This window comes from Idiotropiscis lumnitzeri, chromosome 14 (genome assembly GCF_059441095.1).
Source record: "Idiotropiscis lumnitzeri isolate Australia: NSW breed Sydney's pygmy pipehorse chromosome 14, RoL_Ilum_1.0, whole genome shotgun sequence".
Lineage (NCBI taxonomy): Eukaryota > Metazoa > Chordata > Actinopteri > Syngnathiformes > Syngnathidae > Idiotropiscis > Idiotropiscis lumnitzeri.
Window position 1 is genome coordinate 18772900 of NC_142404.1, and position 24842 is coordinate 18797741.

Consider the following 24842-nt stretch of genomic DNA (forward strand, 5'->3'; position numbering starts at 1 on the left):
TCATTGTGTAACTTCTCAGTGTCAAGTCAGGTCAAGTCAATTTTATTTGTATAGCCCTTAATCACAGACAGTCTCAAAGGGCTTTACATAGCCACAATCGACATCCCCGATCTTAACCCCCAGGAGGGCAAGGAAAAACTCAAGAAACCTCATTAGGGGAAAAGTGAGAAACCTTGAGAAGGGACCACAGATGGGGGAATCCCCCTTCCAGGATGACCAGGCTGCAATGGATGCCAACTGGGCAACATTTGACACATACAATGATGCTATGCAATATTAGATGAGATAATATAAGAGTCAATTGAATGAAGTGCTGCAGGAAGATGACTTCAGTGGAGTGGGTCCTCATCCAGGGCCGTAATATCCATGGCAGCATATCCGAAGATGAGCCTTCGATCTTGTACCGGTCAGTGGGCTGGATTTAAGAATGGTGCAGGCCACGGTTTCGGGTCATAGTTTTGGAACTGAAGGATTAGGATTACTGTTATTTTTTGCAGTTATGGGTTAGGATTGGGCGTTTGTAGACCTCCGAGTTAGGATTAGGGTTTCCTCACGTACTCACCATTTTTCAATTTCTTTCGTCTTCTATAGTCTGGAGTCCTACACAGATCAAGAAGCCTCTCCCAACACTTTCTCACAAGTAAGAACCGAGACTTCTGCAGGCCTTGAGCCTGATCCCGAAGGGGCTTTCGCTTCATTAAAAAACATCTTAACCTCGTTAAACCCCGGGAACAGAATGAACTGTTTTGTGTGTTTCATGAACAATGTGCGCTTATGCTGAAGCGCTCTTTGTTTGATGGAAAATGTTCTCTCTGGAGCGGCATTGCCATCACGGCAACGAGCCCGCTTGGACACAGCATTCGAAGTTTTCCAAAGCGTTGGTGTTGACCACCACGAAGCGCCGAAGTGATCCCGCTTTTGCTCCTTGCTCCACCACTCGCATGTTGTAGTTTCTGCATATTTATTTCCAGGCCAGATGGATCCGTTTGCACGGAACTCCCTCTGCAGGGGCTCTCTGACCAGTGCAGTGGTCATACTCAAGAACAGGGCGATGCGTGCGGTATGTCGCCTCCGTGTGCTGCAAGGCCGAGAGAAGGCTTCATTTCCTGCTCTTGTAACGTAGACTTCAGTTCAGCGAGCATCACATGATTTTTAACAGCTTTTTCTTTTCTGAAAAGACTTAAACCGTGGATTCATCAGGCTTAAGGGAAGATTGTGAGAAGAAAATAATCATTCAAGCTCAAAGCAACAAGGCGAATCCTTAAAATGATTCGGAGGTTGACAATTTCATCTCGACTATGCGTCGCAAAGTCTTGCTTCTGATCGGGGGCTCATTTGGGCATGTTGCCTTGGACAACTTTGCCATCGCACAAGTCCTGGAATTCAACCCAAATTATTTCTGTGTGAAGTTGAACTGGGAGTCGACCAGTTTGGCCTGAAGTTGCCATTTTGGCGAACTCCGAATAGGAAATTCATCCAAATGAGGCCCAGTCCGAAGCCAGAAAACGAGATGGACTTGAAGACATTTTCAATTTTGTGGCGGCGTTTAATATAATTTGTCAAAACGTAAATCTTCTCACAGCACTGGAACTTTTTCTTTGCCGTGGCGGCTGCTTTCCAATCAGGCTTTGGGCTGCTGATTCCAATCAACATCGAGGATTTGACTTTCTCCGTCAATCCCAGCATAAATTCCCCAAATCACTCCAATCTTTAACTCTACTAACACATATGTTGACTGCTGCCGCTTCACATTCCCTGCTTTAGATCATTTCTCATGTCATTGTTGTTTGTCTTTCTTTTCTCTCTGTTTTTGCAGGAGGCGGTTACGAAACAGGACTCATGAGGAGAAGACTAAGCCTGATGTGAGATTTCATGCAAAGATATTTGACGATTAACCGTCCTGTTGTGGTTGTTGCGAAAGTTTATTACACCTAAAATGTTCGTGGGTCAATTTTGAGTCGTTGCAACATTTTGACATTTTTGCCACTCTCACAGCGCTTGATGTCACCAGTGGGACAATCTGCCTGACATATAATAGTATGTAAAATTCTTTAAAAAAAAAAAAGTAGATTTGTATTCTGCATATTAATTTTGATTTTGAACCCATATAGAATGCATTTAACAGACATTCCTATTTATTTTTGTCTCTTCTACACTGTGTGCACTTTAACATCAATTCATGCCCTTTTTAACCTGACTAATTTTGAGTCATTTTATGCCATAACGTTCCTTGTCTTATTAGTCTTGATAGAATTATCATAAAATAATCATTTCATTTTCTCTTTGAGACAAAGATTTTCTTGCTTGATTATTATTATTGTTCTGGTTTTCTTTGTCTTGACTTGAACTGCATTACATTTGAAGCATCACACACACACACACACACACACAAAACGACAGCACTTGAGTGTCATGGTGAAATGAGATGCTCAAGAGAGTCCGCCAGATGAGGAGGAGGAGGAGGAGATCATCTGGCATTCGTCACATGCGTGGCGAGTTTACACAGCTGCGAATGTTTGGATGGTACGCAGATATACGCAGTGTGGAATTGCTGACTGATTAAAACATGAACATGACGCTACAATAGCCAGGATCAGACATAAACTACCACCAGGCTACCACTGGGCCACGACCCCGCCCCCCAACTACTACTTAATCCTCCTCCTCCTCCTACTGCATACTAAACACCACTACCAGCACCTCATCCTCCTTTTACTACGTATTTATGACCGACTACTACTACTAACTACTTGTCTGTCTTACTGTACTACTGCATGTGCATGTTTTTTTTTCAAGGCGGGGGTGGAGGAAATGCCAAGTCTTCATTGTCAGCTGCAGGACGCTGCTTCCCATGACCTCAGTGAGGTTTACAACTCCCGTGTGCTTGTCTTCTCCAGCTTGTGCACCCCTCTTATCTAAACAGAGAGAAGATGACTGCAGAAAAGAAAAGTAGTGGAAGCGGTGCTAGTGCTGCTACCACACGTGGCTTGTGACAACACATCAAGAGATGCACAGCAGTTTGGTCCATTGTTCTCACTACCTGCCATCATCTCATGATTTCGGTTTTCATGTGCTCAGCACAAGATTGATGACGACTACTATTACAAATACTACTGGTACCTCAAGTACTACAACCTCAACTACTACTGCCACTACTACCACATACTTACCACTTCTAGTACTAATCTGAATCTACCATACTACTTGTAATCCAGCTACTACCTTTTACTGCTACTATGACTTCAACTACTAGTAGTAAGTGCATGAGAAAAATTATAATTCAATGAGTGTAATTATTTTTGCACGTGTTCAACATAAATGACCTTCATGCTCGTGGATGCTTTATAGTCATCACTACAAAGAATGAAGTGTGTTTATGTTATCTTTTGAGATTATTAGAGCCGATTCACTGCTGAACATGTTAACATAAATATAGAATGCACTACCCCAATTAATTTCAAATTAATCAGACATGCAAGTAAACATGCCACATTGCTCGTAGTGTGTATAACGTTACTTCTGATGAGCTGCGCGTGTCCAGCACGTATAGTGTATTTTGCCTGAATTCAGTATTGCACTTGCACAAAATTGACACATGAGGGCGCCATGGCCTTCATATTACACTCGCGAGCTACAACAAAGTACGTACACTTCAAATATCTGACGTCAGATAGAAATGAATCGTTCTTCCTCTATTTAAATAATAATGCCCACATTTAAAATGCTTGCAGATACGTGTTAATTATTTCGGTTTGGGCATACTGTCTCTTTAAGAAGAGTATGTCTTATTTTAGAAGTTGATGGCGATGGGCTTTAAAAATAGAAAAGGGCGTTGCGTTCAAATGCCGTTTTCAACACGCGTGAAGTATCTGGTGAAATTCGTCACTACAAATGAACTCATTTAAATGGTTCGACCGTATTATACAGGCGTGTCAAAAGGCACATGGTGACGTGGTCATTCAGCAACGTTACTCCTCACGTCACTGCATATTGTGCACGCGTGTCGTGTAGATAGTTGCGTGGCGTTGTGTCAAACAATAGACGACATGGACATATTCCCACGTTCACTGAAGGCAGCGTGATTGAGTGACGACTTGTGTGAAGTTCGTCCTCCCCACCGCGACGTTCCACTTTCAACTTCAGAACTATTGAATTCTTTTTTTTAACGTTTTTCGATTTTAAAATAACAGTGTGGGTTTAAGTTGAGTTAATTGCCGGGTCAGGTAGTAAATCCGTGGAAAGTAAAATGTCTTCCCACGTGGGGAAGATGCGGACTTTTGAAATGTATCTGGAGGCGACCCGCGCGTGAGAGTCGAGTGGCTCCTGAGTCACGAAAGAAACACAGGAAGACGCGTGAACAACGGATGTGTGGCCGTGACGACCGCGGACGCGTTTTGTTTCATGTACTCGTCTGAAGTTGACGTGCTGAACATTAGTTAAGCCTCCCCGAGGCTTCTTCCCGCTTCGGGCTTGACCGAACGAACGCAAGCCCCCCCAGCAGAACCGCGTCGTGTGTGTTCGGACACGTCCTGCTGTGGCTTTCAAACATGGGCACCCAAGGCACGGGACGGAAAAGAAACAGCAACAAGGAGAGATCCACGGCAGAAGACGATGCCTTAAATCTCATCGCCAGAGAGGTGAGTTCATTCAGTCTGTCCGCAAAAAAAGCAACTGTGTGTTTTAGGCTTGGAAAGAGTGACAGATGTCCAATATGCTATCGTTTTCTCATTTGAAGTGAAAAAGAACCAATTGTTTTGGTTGTTAGTTGTGTATTCCGAGCTCAAACCAAGTCACCAAAGTCATACATTGACCCCGATGTGACTCAGAGCAAATGTTCTGGTTGACAGTCATTGTGTATTCTTTAACTTAAACCAGCCTTATATAAAACAGTATTTTTCATATTAGGTGCAAAACAACCAATGGGTTTTGTAAGACTCCCGATGTGTGCGAGACCCATTAAGTGAAAAACAACAATTTGTTTTTCACATCCCCAACGCTGCTCGTGTAATATTGACCCGCAACATACATCATCATCTCATTTACTGCAGTAACGTCATTTATGAACAGAAATATGTTATTAGTTTTTTTTTTTATTTTAAAACTATTCTTTTACATTAAAAATGTCAATTTGACCCGCGATGTCACATGAGGGTTAGATGTCTGCAGTTCATGTAAACATGAGCCACCAGTGATGAAAATGATGTTCCTGCTAATCATCAAAACACACAAGTACTAACTTGCACCACAACCATCTGGATTATTACTATTGTGACACAAGACTGCACGGAGCACAATTTGTTCGATGCTGTTTCTAAATGTACCAAATTCAGCTTGGGGCAAGTTTTTTTACCGCTCCTTTCAACTGATGAGTGTAACATGGTGTAATTTACGCTACTGCTCTGGAGACTATTTATGCCGGTCCTCAGGATAGATAGAGATAAGAGCAATAATAGATAGCCGCCACTGAACACAAGAGAAATGAAAGGAACGGCTACAAATAATCCCACCCAAAATGTAATAAATGTCTCCGCATTGTTGATGACATCACTGAATTCATAGTCCCCTCCGGCACACTTGGAAGAGGTGTGGAGCTGCTGTCCGGCACGATTAGTCATGCGAGCGCTTCACTGGTCAGTCATTCATGCGAACCGCTTCTGTGCACAACTGAAATAAGCAGAATGGCTCGAAATAATCCTGTTGGTAACCGAATACATATTTCCCACAATGTTCGCGATGCCACTAATTGTCTGGCATAAAGTTGACCGTTGAAATAAATGGAACGGATAACGAACAATGGGAGATCATTCTTTCTCAAGTTTTCTGGCCTGAGAGGAGCAGAAATGCTTGTGTGCCTTTTCAAGTGGCGGAAAAGTCCCGTCCGTCATATGTGACGAACTGGGTGGTGGTCCAAGCACCCTGATGAGTTGGCTTGTGCTGCTAAAGAGTTTAAAAATAGCATCCTGAAAAGATCAGCTGTTGCAACACCCCGGTTTTAAACCAGGCCTGTATGGAAGACGCTTCGCGGGGGTGCACCGTGTGCTTGAAAAGGTTTGCTGTACTCTGCACTATTGTTGACCTCATCTCTGACCGTGAAGGAGAGGGTTAAGTGGACATGAAATGAAAAAAATAATTTCTTAAATGAAACTATTACAAAGTGTCTCACGAAAGACATATTTCATATTGATCGATAGCAGGGATTTTACTTTTTACTCGTCAAAATAAGGAGGCGAGAAAAAAAGGCTGAAATTACTTCATTTTATTTGAACATATAATATTTAATCTTTAATTAATAAGAGGTCAATGCAACTATGAAAATGTCCACTAAATAGGTCAATAAAACAAACAAAATGTGCTCATTTGGGCTCGGCGATATAGCTGAAAAATGATTCACTATTAATTTAAGTATTTCATATCAGTCAATATTGATGATTATTGATTAAAAAAATCTATTTGATATAAGAAAGGAAACATATATATATATATATATATATGGGGGATAACACTGCCACATTTTATTTGCTGCATCAGCTGCTTCATTTAGAGAAAAAACAAAACAAAGAGAGGATTCAAATGGTAGGTTGTACGTGTCGTCTCACCGGGGAAGCTCAGTGGGGCGTTTTAAGAGTGTGACGAGTGGATTAGTCTGGCGGGGTTTGGTGGTGAAGATGGGGTGAGCAGCCCATATGTAGAGAGCAGGCCAACAAACATCGGTCCTGCATCCAAATCCAGCACTTAAATCATTGTTATGAGGAGACAAGTAAAGTTCACGTTAGTCAACAGACATTGAAAGAGTACGATTTTGTCCGGCGAGACATTAGCGCAAGGTGCGCAAGGCCAACAACGTCCCTGCTGGTCTATTTCATGACTTTGGTCCTCCAAAAGTCGCCAGGACTGTTTCTCCTTAAAAGGATGTGGTCCAGTTTGTGTTCACTTCCTTCTCGTGACATCATCGCATCAGATTGTTATCGCCAACTGCTTCCTGTTTATTTCTCTGAGCCAGGTTTCACCGTCAGCTTGAGGAAATGGATGGTAGGAAGTCAAGTTCAGGTGTTGTGGCAAACTCGTCCCGACAAGTGCTGTACACTTCGAGACTTAAAAAGGAGCCAAAACGGTAATTCGATGAGTCTCGGATTAACAAAAACAAAAGTCTACAATGAAGTCCAAATCAATATTTAATCACTTCTAACATCTGGAATATCTGAATGAGTGAATGAAATTGGTTTAGGAAAGTGCAGCATAAATTGTTTATCTTCTTTTTAGGAAAGTGTTTTAAGCGCTGCACCGTGTTTGTTTACCGAAGCGACCACTGCTTGCGTTGCAAGTTGGTCACGTCCTGTCTTCTACCGAAGTGGCATGTAAAGTTGCTTTTAGTGTTGCTGTTTGCGTCGTATTTCTTGTTTTGTGATGAGGCAGCTGTTTTCACGTTGCTCATTTGAGTCCTCCTGACCTGACGTCGCCTGCACATTTGCTGATTGCAGGGGTGAAAGTTCCACAGCTGTTCTTATGTTTGCCTTGAGGCCTCGTTGAACTAGCGAGCTTCCACCTCCATTTCTGAGATGAAACTTTATTGACAGAAAACGTAGTTATCAGACATGGAGCGACTGAGTAAAGATTGGATTTATTGTATGAAATGATATCTGTAGAGAACACAGATTTATTTGGTACGTTGCTTGAGCTCTCCACATGGTCCAAAAATGGGATCTTTGTCTTCATTTGCCCCCCTGGGGGAGTCGTCCTATTGAAAATGTGCTGAATTACGTCCCTTTTAGTCCATTCAGGGCAATATAAATAGCTGTAACGGCGGCCCCAAAAAAATGGTGCCACATCTTTCGGCCTAGTTAGGTTAATCCTTCTCGAGGTGGCTGCACAAACAACACCCAAAAGCTCAAGCTGTGTGACGCATCGCTATTAGAAGTAGTCATACGAGTTGTTGGAGTTGTGTCGTTTCTGAAAAACAAAGATTGGGAAAAACCAAATGGGTGGTTCCATCCGGGCAGAGTGAGTTGACATTCAAAAGAAAGCCACTTTCATCGCCATTTGCCGCCTGTCACGACACGCATTGTATTGCATTTTGGCACCGCACACCCTCCCTTTTTTCCTGCGTTGCTTACGCAAGCCGCAGTAGCGCACTTCACAGTTGTGCAGGCTATGCTGGCGACGGCGACCAATAATATTACAGTCCACCAATCGTGTTGTTATCAGACGCTAACGCTATTAGCGCTAATCTCTGCATCCGACACCAGTGCAGCTCTGCTTAGCTTTGACATGATAGTGGTTGATTGTGTCATTTCCCACATGGTGGGTGGGCAGCCAGCCCTCCCCGCCACCCCCGTCGAGGTCCCACTATTTGAATACAAGCAATTAAAAAGCCAATTCCCCATAGGACATTCTTTGAAATGTAAAGACAAAAACTAGTCAGAGGAACCTTGTGGTGTGCTTGTGTGTTCCCGTTGGTTGGTTATGCTGACTGACATGAAGGAAATGCATTAGTGCAATCAAAGGAGGGGTTCTGTTGCCCTGCCCGGAGGCAAACAAGATGTCTCTCCACACATCTACCACAATGTTTGAGGAAGGAAATGCTTACACATTCTTTTGAGTCGCACACACGCGTCAACGCTTTGAGAGGTCCTTATAAGGAAAAGGCCCTCCGTTCCATTCTTTGCCGAGTGAAGCAATGGCGATGTTCTCTAAACACGACTCTAAATACATCCGACAATTCCCTCATGTTGAGTATTTATATGCAACGTTAGAAGCTTATGAATAATTCATTGCAATGACGTTCTGCTGTGTGAAACTCAATAACGACACATTATGGGTTACCTTCTTGTCTTTGGCATGTACATCAAATAAATCAAATGTTCCTATTTTAACGATTTCCTTTTTTTGTGTTTTTTGTTGTTGTTTTTTTTCCTCTTCCCCTTCCAGGCTGAGGCCCGACTGGCAGCCAAGAGGGCAGCGAGGGCAGAAGCCAGAGAAATCCGCATGCGGGAACTTGAGAGGCAACAAAAAGAGGTGAAGTTGGGCTTTCATCTTGTGTTAATCAAGCAAAATGGAAGCACTCTGCCAATTACAATGTCCCATTTTAATACAGTTTGTGTTTTGGCCCCAAAATTCAGCAACCATCAATGAGATGCCTCCTGTCAAGTCAACACATTGACGCTATTCCGTTTTAATTTCAGCGTGTTTGCGCTCGTCATCGGTTTGTTTTTGTGGTCTTTCTTGTCTGGTTTAGCACGTCGGATCTGCACCAGGGGGGACTTTTTTTATAGCTCCCTATTATTAGCGTCACGTAATCTCATACATGCAGACAGACCTCTGCCCCCTGCTTGCTACGACTTAACTATGAAGAGTTACCGCCGCTTAAAGCATACGTTACGATGTCGTCAATATGTCCGCGGCCTTTTTGTTACAGCAAATAATGTGCATGTTCTTAAATATGTAGTCTGCTCGCGACCAATGTGGTATTCAGTCAAAACCTGAAGTCATATGCATGGGATTACTGATCATTGTTGTGCGAGTGTGTGTGTGTGTGTTTCCGTTAAATCCTTTAACTCAGTTCTAAAGTAGCTTAGCAGGTTGCGCTCCTTGCTGCACTCAGTTCATTTTGTTGACTCGAGCAACAGGACTACCGCACGCCGGCCACTGTCGGGTGTTTTTGTAATGGATGATTCATTGAAAACTGAAGACTTGCGACTCAATGGCTGATGGATTATTGATTTTCAATTGGTTTGAGATTGTTTGGCTGTCCCCCGTTTGAATTGAAATTGCTACCTTCCCGCACTGGTGCCAATGCAGTCTGCCCTGGTACCCTGATGTCGACAAAAACAGCCGGGCGTCTCCTCGCCGGGAGGAGACTGAGGGCGGCCTTCACCAGGCGCCCTCGGAGCCCCCCTGTCAAAACGGGCAGCACGGTGAGTTAAATAGCGTAGGTAACGTACAAACGTGACAAGCAACTCATTCTATGAACGGGCTTATTTGAGCACTTGGCTTTCGAGCTAATTCGTGTCCAGACGCAGATAAGCAATAGTTTTGTCTGAGTTTCTGTTGGGCTTGGTGACCCTGACCACCCCCTACCCCAGTCCTCAAATTTGAGAGACTGAGGGATCAATGGTGAGGTTGGTGTCAGGATTTGGGCCAAACTATTAACTCATTCACTGCCAGCCCAGGTGAAATGTACTTTTTGGCGTCTATATCCGTCAACGACAGCGAATGAGTTAATAAAAACCCCATTAAACCTCATTTAAACTCTGCATTGCTGAAAGACCGACCGTGGTCGGACTGGCCTACTCGCAGCCCGGTTCTGTCCCTTGTAACATTTGTGAATCGGTGGTGCGGCAGTGAAAAAAATCGGAGACGGCGACCTTCACCACCAAAATGGCTGATCGCAGACAAACGCACTCCTAAGCTGGCAACTTTGCTCCAGTAGCTCATCGGTACGGACTTGACCCGACAGAACCTGAGCCAGAACATTGGATGCAAGGGCATTACTGCTATCGAGGAGAGCGTTAATGAGGTCGCCAAGGGGGTAAGCGGCAAATCTGCTCCCGAAAGCCAGAATTACAAAGCAGTCAATCCAAGTATTGGGCAAGCATACAGTACAACAAGGACGGCGCTCGTAAATCTGGATTTAAGTGTGGCGTTGCAGGAACGGAAAGGTTAGCGACTAGCAAGCATGCCGGAGGAACTTTAGAGCTCAGAGTGGAACGACAACGAAGTCAAAGGAAAAGCCTTCACGATGTCCATTTTAAAGCTGATCAAACGGATCGTCACGACTTGACTTCGGTGGACGATCTCCCGCTTGGAATGGAAAAAGTGGCTTAGCTTAGCTTAGCTTTAGCATAGGCGATCAACTTTGGCCTTGACTCGGTAAGCTTCCTCTCGCTTCAGGGCTCCTGGCGACAAGCCATTTGGAGCAGCCAACGAATTGGCAGCAGCAGAGCTAGAGCAGAAGTTTCTACACACAACCGAGTGAAGGGCGAATATTACGACTGCCTGGATTCAAAGTCGCCTGATGCGTGACAAAGAATAAATTGTGTCACACAGTGATTGCTTATTGTCTTTCATCATCCCATCTCTACTGGGGCTGGGACACGACCTCCGAAGGAGTAAATTGGTTTTGTCTCTTACGCTGTTTGGAACTAGAGTGAGGCAGAAAAAGGTAGAGTGGTGCCTTACGCTTAATTTGTTCTGTGACCATGCTCGTATCGAATCATCTTTCCTCGTTGAGATGGAAGCAAATTCAATGAATCAATTTCCGTCCCCCGAAAAACACCAACATTGTTTTTTAATGTTGATTTGTTAGAAAATGTGTACTCTTCGTCCTTGTCGTTTTGTGAGGTCTCCTGACGTTTGGCAGACTATCCTATTGGCATCTAGACAATCGTTGGCATTCTCATTGGCAGTGTGGCCAATTTAGAATCTTCATTCAACTGAACAACAGGCTACGTAAAAGTGATGATCCTGAATGGGGTCCCTGTGGATCAGTCTGGTGTGGACTAGACCGAGCTCTGGACATCGTTGAGGTTTGCGAACGTTGGTCGTGCAACTTGTCCAATTTTTTTCATTTTAATTTATTCCCCCCCCCTCTCCAATATGCGTTATTTCATGTTCCCAACTGCCTCTTAACTGAATCTGAACCATCACTCTTGGTCTGTCGCTGGCTGCTCCTGGTTCAGTCGCCGTTTTCAGACATTCTGACTGTTATATTTCTGTTTCTGTACTTTTTGACATCCTCCAATCTCTCTCTCTCTCTCGCTCTGTGTTCCCCCCCCCCCCTTCCTTTTCCCCGATTGCTGGTGGTGTGCAGATCTTTCAGGTGCAGAAGGTATGCTTCTTAAAGTGTGTGCTCCAAGCAAGTCAATATTGGTGGTGGTTTAACTGTTTCATAACTTCATATTTTTTTCTTTTAGAAATATGGCTTGAATCCCAAATCAGATGACAGATCAGACAGCAAATGGGGAGATATTGAGCAATGGATGGTACCGTTTTCGGACTGCAATGGCACTGCCTTTTCACTAACTTGAATACCCGTTTACGTGTGTGATTGTTTTTGAGTGATTTGGGCATGAGGCATTTACGGTCTGGCTCTGTTGTTGTTGTTGTTGTTTTCCTTTATAAATGGAGACCACATGGTCATGAATTCAAGCAAGATCGCAGTCAGCATGACCATCTGTCCTCTCCGTGTGGATTGCATGAAATTTGCTGTGTCTCATTTCTCACGTCATGACTGCATTTATATTTCACCAGGAAAGTTTGACGGTAATGTTGACTGTTTGATGTGAACAATGACTAACCATGACTAAAAGGTAACTTTTTGGCATTGGATCAGCCACATGGAGCTTGAAGTCTTTGTAAAGTGAAAGTAAATGTGTTGTGTACTTTAGTCACAGGACAGTGATACTTGGTCAAACATCTTTCTTTTGACTACATATAACGTTGTCATAATGTGACGACGAGGCGCTTTTTTGGAGGTAAAAATGTCACCTTGGCTCTTTGCTCTTTAGTCTTTGTGTCAAGTATGCACACTTGTGGTGGCCAATGAGGCACTCCAAACTGGCCACACCAACGCAAAGCCATTTTCTTTTAGTTGTCGGCATGGCTAGCTTGTGCTAATTGCACATCAAAAATGCGCTGGATAACCTCTGATGCCAATGAAGGCATTCACGTTCCTATATAGTGGCGGAATGGCGACTCATGCCGAAGTCGCATTGCATCAGAGGTTGTTTTAGCAATGGCCCCAAAAAAAAATCAAGAAAACTGAAAATAAGCTGTTCGATGCTGATTCTCCACAATTCAGTACTACACAGTTCACCGTCTTTGCACATTCTCGGGAATTGTCTTCCACTTTACACGGTCTTTCCTTTCTGATCGGTCGAACTTGGACCAGGACCAGGACGTGAGCTGTTACAACCCAAAAGCATTGAGATCTTGCAATGTATCAGAATCCTAAACGTGCTGATCAAATGCATTTGACGGCGTCACAAAGAGAGCGTCCAGCATCATGAAGTGCTTTAATGTGAACTCTTTCAAATCGTGTGTGTGCGAGTGACCTGCATGTTTGTGGCGTCTCCTCCTGCCCGCTTCATCTCCTTTCCGCCCACCCTTCATGACCTTTTGCCTTCCTCCCACCATGCAGGAGGACAGTGAGCGATACTCACGACCCTCGCAGACGCACACGGTTTGTAGCCCTCCCTCCTGTTGTCTTGCCAGATCTTCCGTCACAAATATTTTCAGTCCTTCGTCAACTGGAAGCTAAAGCGACCATAACGTGTTGCGATGAGCAAAATGTGCACAATATCGACTGCATTCAAATTAAATGATTTCAGGGGTTTGATCACATCTGCATTATGTAACATCTGCAGTTTCAGTAGTTTAAAAGTGAATATTTTTAAGATTCTCGAGACATCATTTTCAGAAGGCCAATCAATAATCAAAATTATAAAAAAAAAAACCTCTGTTTAGTGAATCGTAATAATATGATTCTCCCTCTTTCATGCAGCCACTGAAATGAATTAGATATTCCCAAATATCCAAATTTGATTTAGATCTGTAGTCCGATACCGGGGTACGTATACTTGCTGTGTGAGTGTGTGTTCACCTCTTGTTTCCACAGCTCCGCAAATTAGCAAGAATATGAAATATTCTGTCTCAAGATGACTCTCCATATCCGACATAATTAATTTTCATCCACAAAATAAAGTTGTCAACCCATTTGAAATGTGTCTCGTTTCTTCACGCAGCTTTCCGATGATGACGAACGGATGTCTGTGGGAAGCCGAGGCAGCGTCAGGGTCAGTATCAGAACGCTTGCCGATGTATTTTCATGTTTCAAAAAAGTTGAGCTAGTGAGAGAGGACATGAAAGAGTATTATGGGAATTTTCCTTCTGTGAAATATGTCTGGGTTGTGACATGCAAATATGCAAACGAAATGTTTCGAATGTTTTTTTCGGGGGCACTTTAGTGCACCAAATGATACACAAATAGCTTTGCCTCCAGTCGTCATGACAACCAATGTCATGCGTTAATTCTTGATGTCTGGAGTAAAGACATTCTTTAAAGGACGCATGAGAATCGTTCTAAATTGTTGGGAATAAAATATTTCTTTTTCAAAGCCAGTGATATTTTCGTATCTCTTACACAGTCGGATCGTGATGGGATTTACGGCGCCGGGGTAAGGCTGGTGCTGTGGAATGGAAACGTTTTAACAACAGAATAATTCTGTGTGCTGTGCTGTGTTGTTTTTTTTTTTTAATCTGTGTCATGGCTATTGACCTCAACTGGTTAATATTGACATTTGCTGGTATTTACTAAGAAAATGTCTTTTGCTCAATATTCACACCCTGTAACCCAGCTGGTTTGTTTTTTCCTTTTCTTGGTGTTCTTTGTGCATTTGAGCCGATGGCCAGGATTGTTTACTCGCGTGTTTGTCAACCTTGACATCGCAAATCCTCAATGCATGGAATAATGGTGCGTGCCGGTGTGTGTGTTTGTGGAAGTACACGGCTGCGTTTTGGCAAAATAACCTTGTGCTCTTTGTTCGTATCATCACATTGATCTCATTCTTTCTGCCACTCTTAAAGGGCTCTTCCGTGCTCTCGCATAAGTCCAAGAAAAAGAAGCATAAGCACAAAGAGAAGGAAGTATGTCACTGATCAAACGATTGCCAACTGAGTAACGTTTGAAGAAAATGACTTTTGCACTCTTGCTTTGTAGAGGAACGGCCACAATGACGAGTACAGTGTTCTCTCCAGCCGGGTTAGTAGCAGTTTGGCAAAATGATGCTCCGCTGTAACATGTCAACAAGTCAGTCAAATCATTCTTTTAACAACATTGCGCTTTGGAAAAAAAACACTAACTCTGGATTGATTTGTGCTCCGATTTTGTGGGCTTGAACAAAACCGGTTACACAGTTAATAGTTTTTATTGAAAGTGAAAGCGGAGTGTGATGTGCGTGCATGATTTTTTTTTTTCTCCTTCTGAAATGAGCAAGTGTTGACCTTCTGCGTGTTTGTTTTGTGGATTGCACCTAATCTTTCAGGCTGGGTTTGATAAGATTTACCTTGTGACTGATGGATGACGCGTCATTAAGGACACTTGTGTTGTTTCGGCACAAACGTTTGTGTTCTTTTGGTGTGAGGCGATTACAAAAATGGGCGAAATTATTCTTGGAAATAGATTGCCACTGGAAAATTCAATAGTTTACAATTTGCAATGATTTTTATTTTTGCAATAATTCCCTCAGATGACAGAAAAACTTTCTATCCAATTGGAGGGGCAAAAAAGTGGTACCATGAGTTTGGCTTTTTTTTTTATTTTTGCTTTGACTATCAAGCAAAAATTTGAAAATGAGCACTGTATGGTAGCTGTGAACTCACTTCTTATCTATTATCCGGCTGAGTGAGCAGTGGTTCATTTGTATGAGAAAGGATCGCCCCCGAAAAATTGTCTTGATTCTATTAACGCTAAAACTAACCTTTCTCAGACGAACTCATGGCGGATGTCTCTTTTTCCAAGTTGTCTTTTCTTCCAATCTTATTCTTGACTTTTTCATGCCGCATGTGGGCTTCCTCTCTCAGGCATCTTACGCCTCGTCCGACTTGTACAGCCTCAACGGTCTGCCCGCCGGCAGGAACCCGGGTTCAACTGGTTCCTACCAGGTTCGTATAAGGGCTGCCCTCCACTTGCACCTCTGTCAAGCCACTCTTTTGCCAACATCACACTTGATCAGCCAGTCATATCGGAGCTTTTTATGGGCTCACCATCGTGAGCGACACGCATTTGGATCATTCTTAAGCACCGGATTGAGGATCGGAAATGCGGTGCTGCCAGTTGACCACTTTTTTTTATCTTGCATGAGGTTTCTTTGTACTTTTTCAAAATGTGAACATGCTAAAGCGTGAGCAAAAAGAATGTGTGTCGTCTGTATCATGTCGCATCAAACACAGAACTCGTTATACGAGGACAGTCTCTGTTCCGGCTCGCGGCGAGTCTCCGGCTCCAACTCTGGCTCCCATGTAAGTTTTGTTTTGTTTTGGGTTTTTTTTGGCATGGAGACATTTTTGTGGGGGAGTGTGATCTTATCAATGAAGGATTTTGTGACTTGTTGTGATTTGCTGTGTGGAAAGTTAGCATTTGTTTTGACATGAATGCACCCTAACAGATTTTTGAAGTGGAGGTGATCAAATGACTACTGTTGCTCGCCACAATTTTTATTTTTATGTACTCATTTGTTTTCAAAGGTCATTTTATTGCCTGCCGATTTCGAGCATGTTGACTCACTTTCAAGACTCACACAATATTGCTTGACAACTTAAACACCAAATCTACCAAAAGAAACAGCGGTCTTATTTCTTTTACCAGAAAAAAATGTGTAACTTTGGGGAAAAAAAACTTTACAATTTCCATGCGGAAAAAGCGTTTTGTGAAATTCCAGAAGAAATCCAAAAGCGTGAAAAATCCTGCCTGCTTCTGACGCCGATTTGAGCATGTGCATGTTCCGACACTTTGCTGGATGGAGGCATAACCGCGTGTTTCCTTGACAGCCTTTTGAGTACGGTAGCCTCCGCAGCTCCAACTCCAGAACGTCCAGCCGGGCCAATTCCGCCCGTACCAGCCCAGTGGTGAGCCGTCCAGATAGCATGCCCGCAAGTCGGCAAATCCAGCAACTTTAAAAGTCTTAAATGTTTTCTTGGTGGATGGATGGATCATTTTGTGAACGGCTGTGTGTTGCCTGTACGGCGTGGTGGGCAATCTAGGACAACGGTGGCTCCGTTGCCAGTCTGTTAAGAAGTGCTTCCAGTAGCAGAGGACTCCCCAGAGATCTGGACGATGTTACTATTCCCGATTTTTCTGACGTGAGTCTCGTTTCCACCCGCAGGAGGCCGAAGCCTTCAAGATTGTTGTTTTAGTCTCCCGCATCCTTCCTTCCGTGCGCCCAACCTAACAATTGTGTGGATTGTGTTTGTCTTGTCTTTGTTGTTGCTTCGTGTGTCGGACTAGAAAGATTTCGATAAACTCAACTCACAAGAGAACTTTGAAATAGGGGTGTTCTGATCAGGTTGTTCGTCTGCCGATTCTGATTCCGATACCGACTGACCATGAGCTAGATTGCCTGATGCTGCGACCAATCGCATGGATTTGCTGCAAATTTTTCAATTTAGAGCTGCTCACTAATGATTAGTAGAGTAATCGACACATTTTTTATTCATTGTTGGCGAGAGGGGGGGGCGAGTCGCGACACTATTCTGAGGCTGGTCTCTAGTTGGCCGTAGGCAGCAATTTACGAGCTGCGGGTTTATTTTTTTTGTGTGTGATTGGCAATGAAAGTCATTGATCGGCAAATGCAGATTAAATCAATTGCAGTGGCTCTTATAGAAAAAGGTGAACTGCTTGAAATTGTGGGTGGGGGAGGATATATGTCCTTAAAAAATAAGTGTTCTGCTGTGTTTTTGGACTGGTGTCTTTCTTTGCATGGTTGTGGGCCCAGTGGCCTACATGTCAGCCTGGCGTAACTAATAGCTTTTTCCTTGCCTCCGCAGGAAGACGACCGTGTTTATCTTGAGAAAGTAAGGAGAACAACAAACCCTGAGCAGGTTGTACTACTTTCTATTTGCATGACTCGACTGTGGCTTGGCAATGTCACTTTCTTGCAGGGCTCCCGAGCGGCTTCTGCATTAACAGCGACCACTCTCGCCTCTTTGGGCGGGACTTCCTCGCGCAGAGGAAGTGTCGAGACCGCCATCACAGTCGATGCCGAAACGGCGACGAGAGAAATTAAGGTAGTGCAAAGGACCATTTGCGTTCTCTCCGCAAACGTGTTCGCACCTTCCTTTCTGCTTTGCATCTGCTGATGGCGCTCACTTGACGCTTCTCTTGCTCACTGCTGCTGCTCTTTTCACCAGGAAATTCATGAACTGAAGGATCAGATTCAAGATGTGGAGTCCAAGTACACTCAGAACCTAAAAGAAGTCAAGGTATAAGAACCTGAGACTGATTTTTAATTTCTTTGCTGTCATTTACTCATCAAGGTTAAAAAAAAAAGGCTGTTTTAGTAGCATAGTAACGTCTGCGTCTGACATTGCATCCTCTCCTTCTACAGCGTACGTATTCTTTGTTTGCTCGCTGTTAACTTTTGGCAAACCAACACCGTAGATTTAATACTCGCTGCGCGCAATGGGCAAGGAGAGCACCACGGCCACCTACTGGAGTGGATGTGCAATTACACTTTATTGTAGTATGGCGGGGGGGAAAAGCATGTTCCTCAGGGTCACACGCACCCCCCTCAGCATAGAACCTTGCTCATGAGCTGATCATGTGAATCACGATACGCTTGAGGCAGGCTGGATCGAGGCTCTTGAGGACCGCACGTGGCCACCCCTGACCTATACGTGTTGTCGTCCACTTTTCAACTTGCATGTATGCTCACCACTGCATCAATGCCTTTTCTTCATGTTTCGACGATTTCATCCGACTTAACCTTCTTGAGTAACTTGGGAAAAATGTCATGAAATAAAAATGAATCGCTCCGATGTTTTCAATTTGTGTTCATTCTTATAGGACGCATTAACGGAAGTGGAGGAGAAGTACCGCAAGGCCATGGTATCCAACGCCCAGCTGGACAATGAAAAAAACAACTTGATGTACCAGGTGGACACACTCAAAGACTCTCTAATAGAACTAGAAGAACTCCTGTCCGAGTCAAGGCGGGAGTACGAAGAGAAGGTCAAGGTATGGCATGCAGCCACAACAGTCAAGTGTGATTATTTTCTATTGGCTTTTACAGGTTGACATTAAATGTACGAACCGATTGTCGGATTTATTTTTCTATACGCATTCATTTCCAATCCCCGCAGGACTTTGAACGGCAGAAACATGCCCACAGCGTTCTTCAGTTCCAATTCAACGAAATGAAAGAGACACTGAAACAAAGCGAGGAGCTGCTCAACGTGAGTAGCAACTTGAAAATGTGAATGAACGCTAGTCGCTGTACGCAGAGAGGCAGACGAAAGCAAACCCGTCACTTGCATGCTACGATGTCACCTCACAGATTTTCCTTTCACGCACTGCTTTCCTTTTCTTTGGCTTGTATTTCCTGTCTTATCTTGCCACTGTAGGAGATCCGTCAGTTGCGTATGAAACAGGAGAGTTTTTCTAGGGAAATATCGGATCTACAGGAGACGTTGGAGTGGAAGGATAAGAAAATTGGGGTACGGCCCGCTTCTCCACCTTCTGTTTTTCTGTCATCTTCTTTGGCCTGCATGAAACTGATCTCACTGTTCTGACTTTCTTTTCTAACGCCAACACGTTTTCCTGTCCCCTGCATTCTGCAATGCAAATGTGCTCAGGCCTTAGAGCGACAGAAAGAATACACGGATGCAATCCGAACTGAGCGAGACGAACTCAGAGAAGAGGTGGTGATGCTGAAAGATATTCTAAAGGTACTCCCTTTCAAGACCTTTGTCCAGCTCGGACCTCGGGAAGCTTTGCCACGCCCACAGAGAATTTTCCTCAATTTAACATCATCCATCTGTGTAGTGATGCGTTTTCGTTAAATTGGGTAGAAATTGAAAGAACACGGCCAAGTTTGTCTTGAAGACATGCCTTCTACAATGTTGGAGTTAAACTAGATTTGGAGGCTCAAGTGTTTCAAAGCAATGGCTCACAATGGCGTTTTTATTCGGTCGAAGAATGATGATGACAAAGGAATGAAAAAAAGTATTCATTTGGTACTTTTGCACCTGAATATAAAAAGCAAAAGCTTTTATCTTGATTTTTATTTTTTTTATTTCCAGAAACACGGAATAGTGCTCGGAGCCGATCTGAGCATCAATGGCGATGCCAGTGAGACAGAAACAGACGTCGCCACCAGTGGCGATGCCGCCCCCCAGCCAGCTCAGGGTTCGCAGACGTCCTCGTCGGAAGGAAGCAGCATGCTCGGTAAAACTCTTGGAAACGAAACATCTTTCCTCCTTTTGCATGGCTTTGCATCAACCCAACTCAAGATGTTCATTTCCAAAATGTACTGTTGGATTTAATTGAGTTAGAAGCTGAGTTATGGAAGGAATTAAAACTCACAAGACATGAAACGTAGCACCTGATTTTGGTTTTGAATTTTAATAATTGTACTTTTGGACAAACATCTTGAGTTTTCATGCTCTCCTTGGTGCTTCTTAGGATACCTCTGATTTCTTTCAAAGAGCTTAAAGAGGAACTCCACACTTCTGCCAATATGAGCTCACATATTAATCCATTTGAATGACATTTCTATGAATTTTGACCAAGTTTCTACATTATTTCATCAAGTGAGTCAAAGCTGCTAGATGTGTGTAATTTTTCTTCAAAAAACCTTTTGCAGAACAAGTGATTTACTTTGGGGAGAAAAACTGCACTTCAAACCTTTTCTATATTTTAAAATCTTGATATTTTTCCTCTTTTTCGTCATCTTATATCCACAAAAGCTGTGAATGTTACTGGTGTCATGTGAGGTGGCGACTCAGGTAACTGGTGCTGCTGTACAGACACCACTCAGATGCGCTGCTTTTCTCAAATGCGGTCTTCTCCCTGCCTTCTTCTACACCTCTCGTGTTTCCCCTTGATCCTCCTCCTCCTCTGCGGGTTTCTGAATCAACCAGGTTCTTTGCCTTGTCTTCTGCTATCGCTCTCCTATTGAAGGTTACTCTTGAAAATGGTGTCTCCGTTCAGCCTCCTGTCATAGTATGCTCTTCATGATTTCTCAGGAAGCTCAGAGGAGACTCGGTTGAGAAGTAGAGGAAAGGAAGAGGTGGATCAAGCACAGCATGGAGAAATGTTTGAGGAAGGCCAGATGAGTCACCGGAGTGCCGATAGGCTCTCGAATACTGACGAGGAATCAAGGTCCATGATAGAAAATGAAAGTGACCTTAGCCAGAGCTTGCCGATTGCACTGCAAGTCACAAATTCCAGGGATGAACAAGTTCTCAGTGCCATATTTCCAGAAAATGCATCAAGTCCTGCTGAATCAGTTCCACAAGTCAACTCTGATTTAGAGGAGACAGATACACAAATAAGTGATAACAATGAAGAGAATTCTAAAAACCAACATGAAACCAATGAGGAAGGTCATTTGATGAAAGAAGATCCAGCTGTCAAAGACTCGTGCCCCCAGGAAGATCTTAAAGATCATGAAACAAGTTGCCAAGTAGGTGTTAATAAGTCCGAATCAGGTCGCCAAGAAGGAATAAAAGATTCTGAATCATGTCCCCGTCAAGAAGTCAGTTATGATTCTGAACCATGTCTACAAGTAGATGTCAGAGATTTTGAATCTTGTCCCCACCAAGATATACAAGATTCGGAATCATGTCCCAAAGAAGATCATAAATATTCCGAACCATGTCTCGATGTACAAGGTGTTAAAGATTTTGAACTACATTCCCAAGAAGACGTAAACGATCCAGAATTATGTCATCAGATGGATGGCAAAAAATCGGAATCATGCCCTCAAGAAGACACACGCGATTCTAAATTCTATTCGACGTGTCCCCTTGTGGATATAGAATATTGTGAACCATGTACCCAAGTACAGAGCATCAAAGGACTGGAAACTAATCTCCAGGTAGATGAACACGATTCCAAATCACATCCCCAAAAAGAAGACACAAAAGATCCAGAATCTTGTCTCCAAGTAGAGGTCAAAGATTTTGTCTCACAACACCAAGAAGACATAAAAGATCCAGAATTTTGTTTCCAAGTGGATTCCAAAGATTCTGAACTATGCCGTCAAGAAAATATTGAAGATTCTAAATCCTGTCCACAAGTACAAGATGTCAAAAATCCAGATGATGTCAAAGGTTTTGAATCGTGTCCCCAAGAAGAAAACAGAGTTCCAGAATCGTGTCCCCAAGTAGACGTAATAAACTGTGAATTACGTCCCCGAGAAGAAGATCTAAAGGATTCTGACTTATGTTCCCAGGAAGAAATGAACAATTCTGAATCATGTTCCCAAGTACTAGTTACTGAAGATTCTGAACCTTGTGTGCAAGTAGTCGATCCTGAACTGCCGCATGAAGCCAGCAGCGACGAGGCAGAGAAGAATGTAACCACGCCAGCACGGAAAGGTGCTAATGCCCGTGGGAAAAAGAAAAAAAAGAAGAGGAGAGGCAAAAGGAAAGGAGGCTCCCTTGAGGAACCAAATCACCAAAAGGAAGAAAATGTGACGGATCATGAAAGCATTCAGATGGCAGGCAGAAGTGCAGGTTTAGGAAACAATGAGTCTGCTGCAGGCTGTGGCACTGATGGACACACCCTCGAATGCCTCCAACAATCAACTGTTCATCAAGTCGATGCGTCCGAACAGTTGGATCACTCTGAAACCTCAAATGTTCAAAATCCCAAAGAATCCAAGATGGGTCAAATGCTCGACACGGATGATTTGGAAGCTGGACAGATACTTCAACTGGAAGCCCCTAGTAAGACTTTTTCTGTGACTTTGCCTCTCATTCAGGCAAAAACGGATCACGATACAAATAAAGGAAAAGAAAGTTTGGATTCTGTAGTAGCCCAGGAAGGATGTGTGAAGTGCCCTGAGCCAGAGATCGGTCACAGTGGCGCTGATCTTATTTTTGACTCTGGAAGTTGCTGCAATGACTCTATTCTAGATGACAACACTACCAGAGACTTTTCAGTCCAAGGTGTTGTCCATAATGAAGGCGAAACAACTTCTGAAACTACGAGCTATAATGAAGAAGACTCCGTAGCCAAGTTGGAAGTCGGAAGCAAAGGTGAAACAGAACCTTCTGAAAGTCAGAACCAAGTCTGTGTGATGTCTACGGATGACTTCGATGATGATCACCGAGAGGCAGCGTTGTTGCCATCTGAGTCTGTTGCCATAAATCCTGATACCGTTGAGGTTTTTAAACAGGAAACTTTTACGAACCAAGAAAATGAAGCAGAAGCAGAGTCTGAGTACAGGATCAGAAAGGAAAATGAAGTGTTGGAAAATGAGCAATTGCTCAATTTAGGCAAGCTGGACAATTCCCCGTATGACCTTGACAAGGAGGAGATCGTCTTAGAGACTCGTGCTGAACCGATTGCCGATAATCCGACATTGCTGTGCGAAGATCGTGTTGCTGACGCTGCCTCAGACACCCAGGTGCAGACCCCAGAATCCGAGAAAGTTGAGCAGCATGAAAGCAGTAAAGGTGATCAGGAAGTCACTGATCAAGACGTTTACCAACAGGACAGTGAGGAGGAAGCTGATGAGGATGAGAAAGGGCAGTCCTTTGATTTTGATGACATGGATCTAGATGCAGCCGTGGAGATGCAGACAGTTGAAAACACGGAGCAGAAGGACGTTGAGGTGGCAGTTGAAAAAGTTGTGTCCCACGAACTGAATCTTGATCATGAGAGTAATGTTGCAGAACAAAAGGATAGCGAGGCGTGGACCCGTGTGGCCACACCAGAGACTCCAGATCAGCCAGATGTCGAGATGGCTGTTGAAGTCCTGCCCGATGAATGTAGGAATAATAACAACAGTAATATTGACAAGCCAAAGGACAGCGAGGCGTGTGCACGTGTAGCCGCAGCAGATAACGAGTACGAACAAAACATTTTGGTGGATGTGCAATCCACAAGCGAACAATTGGGAATTGAAGACAACATGAAAGAACAAAGCCACATGAAGGAGGACAGAGAGTCATCCAACACTGGAGTTCCGGAAACCACGGACAAAGACCAAATCCCACCCCAGGCGACGCCTTTAATGGAGGAAACATCAGAACTCGTTGAGAACGCGCAAGATTTAAGCATGACCCTCAACAACCGAGACACGCCCCTTTCTGGAAAAGATGGGAAGAAAAACGGAAAGAAGGGCAAAAGCAAGGGCAAAGATGACTGCAAGGTGACCTAGCGCTTAAATCTCAAAACAAATATGCAGCGTGAGACTGTTTGTTATTTTATTGTTTCTGTTCAGGCAGGCTTTTTACCTGATTTCATTGATGGCTGTAAAGCTTTTCAGTTGACGTCATGAACTTTTAATTTTTTGCAAATTGTATGTGACAAAAAACAATGACAATGCAAATTGCGAGTATTTTCAATAATGCTGTTGATCATTTTGGTTCACGATTCTTTTTTTAATTATTTTTTTATTTAAATCACCCTTTCAGCTCTTTGTGTTTTAGTTAACTGAAAAAAGAGAAAAAGACTGAATGTTTTCTATGCAGGTCCAAATGAAACACTTGTTTATTCAGTCTGTAAATTGTATCCATGGCAACTTTCTGTGTTCAGGTGAATAGAAATAATTAATGAATTAATTTGAGTTAGAATTAGGATAAGGGTTAAGAGTTTGGATTGTGGTTGCAGTTTCAACGTCGTTTTCGGTCGAGGAATATGGGGTATTGTTGGGATTAGGTTTCAAGGGTCTAGTTGGGATTGGGTTGGCTTTAGGATTATAGCATGCACAAAACAATGCAAACTCAATGTCGCTTTTTTGTTGCACTTAATGAATGTGGTCCATTCACAATAAAAAAAAAGATAAAACAAGAAAAGAAATACACTCATGTCATAATTGGGAAATGTTGATCTTAAAGCATTTCAATGTATACAGTGAACCCCATCATACTCAGTTATTTATGATTTTTTTTCTCTTTTTAAATCATTTGCTACCATTGATGGCTAAAAGACGTCAAAGAGCTTTATTTTTTTTTTTTACTTGGCTGGTCGTGAATGAGTCGCTATTTGCTTGTCTATGGACCAAAGCAATAAAATTATTATTTTTGTGTCATCTGGTGGAATCTCGGTGGTGGTGTGAGGTATTCTCTAACATTTATTAGTCTGTTTAAAAAGTGAGTTCAATATCTTTGTGTTTGTG

At 43.2% G+C, this 24842-nt stretch overlaps 2 protein-coding genes across 30 annotated transcripts in view; both read left to right on the forward strand.

The window, feature by feature from the left end:
• mlphb (melanophilin b) overlaps nucleotides 1-3338 on the forward strand; it is a 77186-nt gene extending 73848 nt beyond the window's left edge. For 4 of the 8 annotated variants that reach the window (XM_088314536.1, XM_088314535.1, XM_088314534.1 and 1 more), the window contains 3 exons: nucleotides 592-640; nucleotides 1817-1862; nucleotides 2797-3338. In XM_088314536.1, coding sequence (XP_088170662.1) covers nucleotides 592-640; nucleotides 1817-1862; nucleotides 2797-2953 — 252 coding nt within the window. In that variant the 3' untranslated portion in view covers nucleotides 2954-3338. The other 4 variants (XM_088314539.1, XM_088314538.1, XM_088314541.1 and 1 more) reach the window with 4 other exon arrangements.
• Nucleotides 3339-3564: 226 nt separating this feature from the next.
• On the forward strand, nucleotides 3565-24755 carry LOC148323871 (uncharacterized). 22 transcript variants are annotated; one of them, XM_088315943.1, is made up of 22 exons: nucleotides 3568-4637; nucleotides 8926-9012; nucleotides 11807-11824; nucleotides 11910-11978; nucleotides 13136-13177; nucleotides 13740-13790; nucleotides 14142-14171; nucleotides 14581-14640; nucleotides 14714-14755; nucleotides 15577-15657; nucleotides 15946-16014; nucleotides 16543-16620; nucleotides 16756-16854; nucleotides 17539-17565; nucleotides 17653-17778; nucleotides 17902-17973; nucleotides 18557-18727; nucleotides 18853-18945; nucleotides 19114-19206; nucleotides 19345-19437; nucleotides 19792-19936; nucleotides 20737-24755. In XM_088315943.1, the coding sequence occupies exons 1-22, from the start codon at nucleotides 4548-4550 to the stop codon at nucleotides 23880-23882; spliced, it is 4782 nt and encodes a 1593-aa protein (XP_088172069.1). In that variant the 5' UTR covers nucleotides 3568-4547; the 3' UTR covers nucleotides 23883-24755. The 22 variants fall into 22 exon arrangements, with proteins under 22 accessions (XP_088172080.1, XP_088172076.1, XP_088172073.1 ...); XM_088315947.1 differs by lacking the exon at nucleotides 19114-19206 and having other exon boundaries at nucleotides 3567-4637; XM_088315945.1 differs by lacking the exon at nucleotides 17902-17973 and having other exon boundaries at nucleotides 3567-4637.
• The last annotated feature ends 87 nt before the right edge of the window (nucleotides 24756-24842 follow it).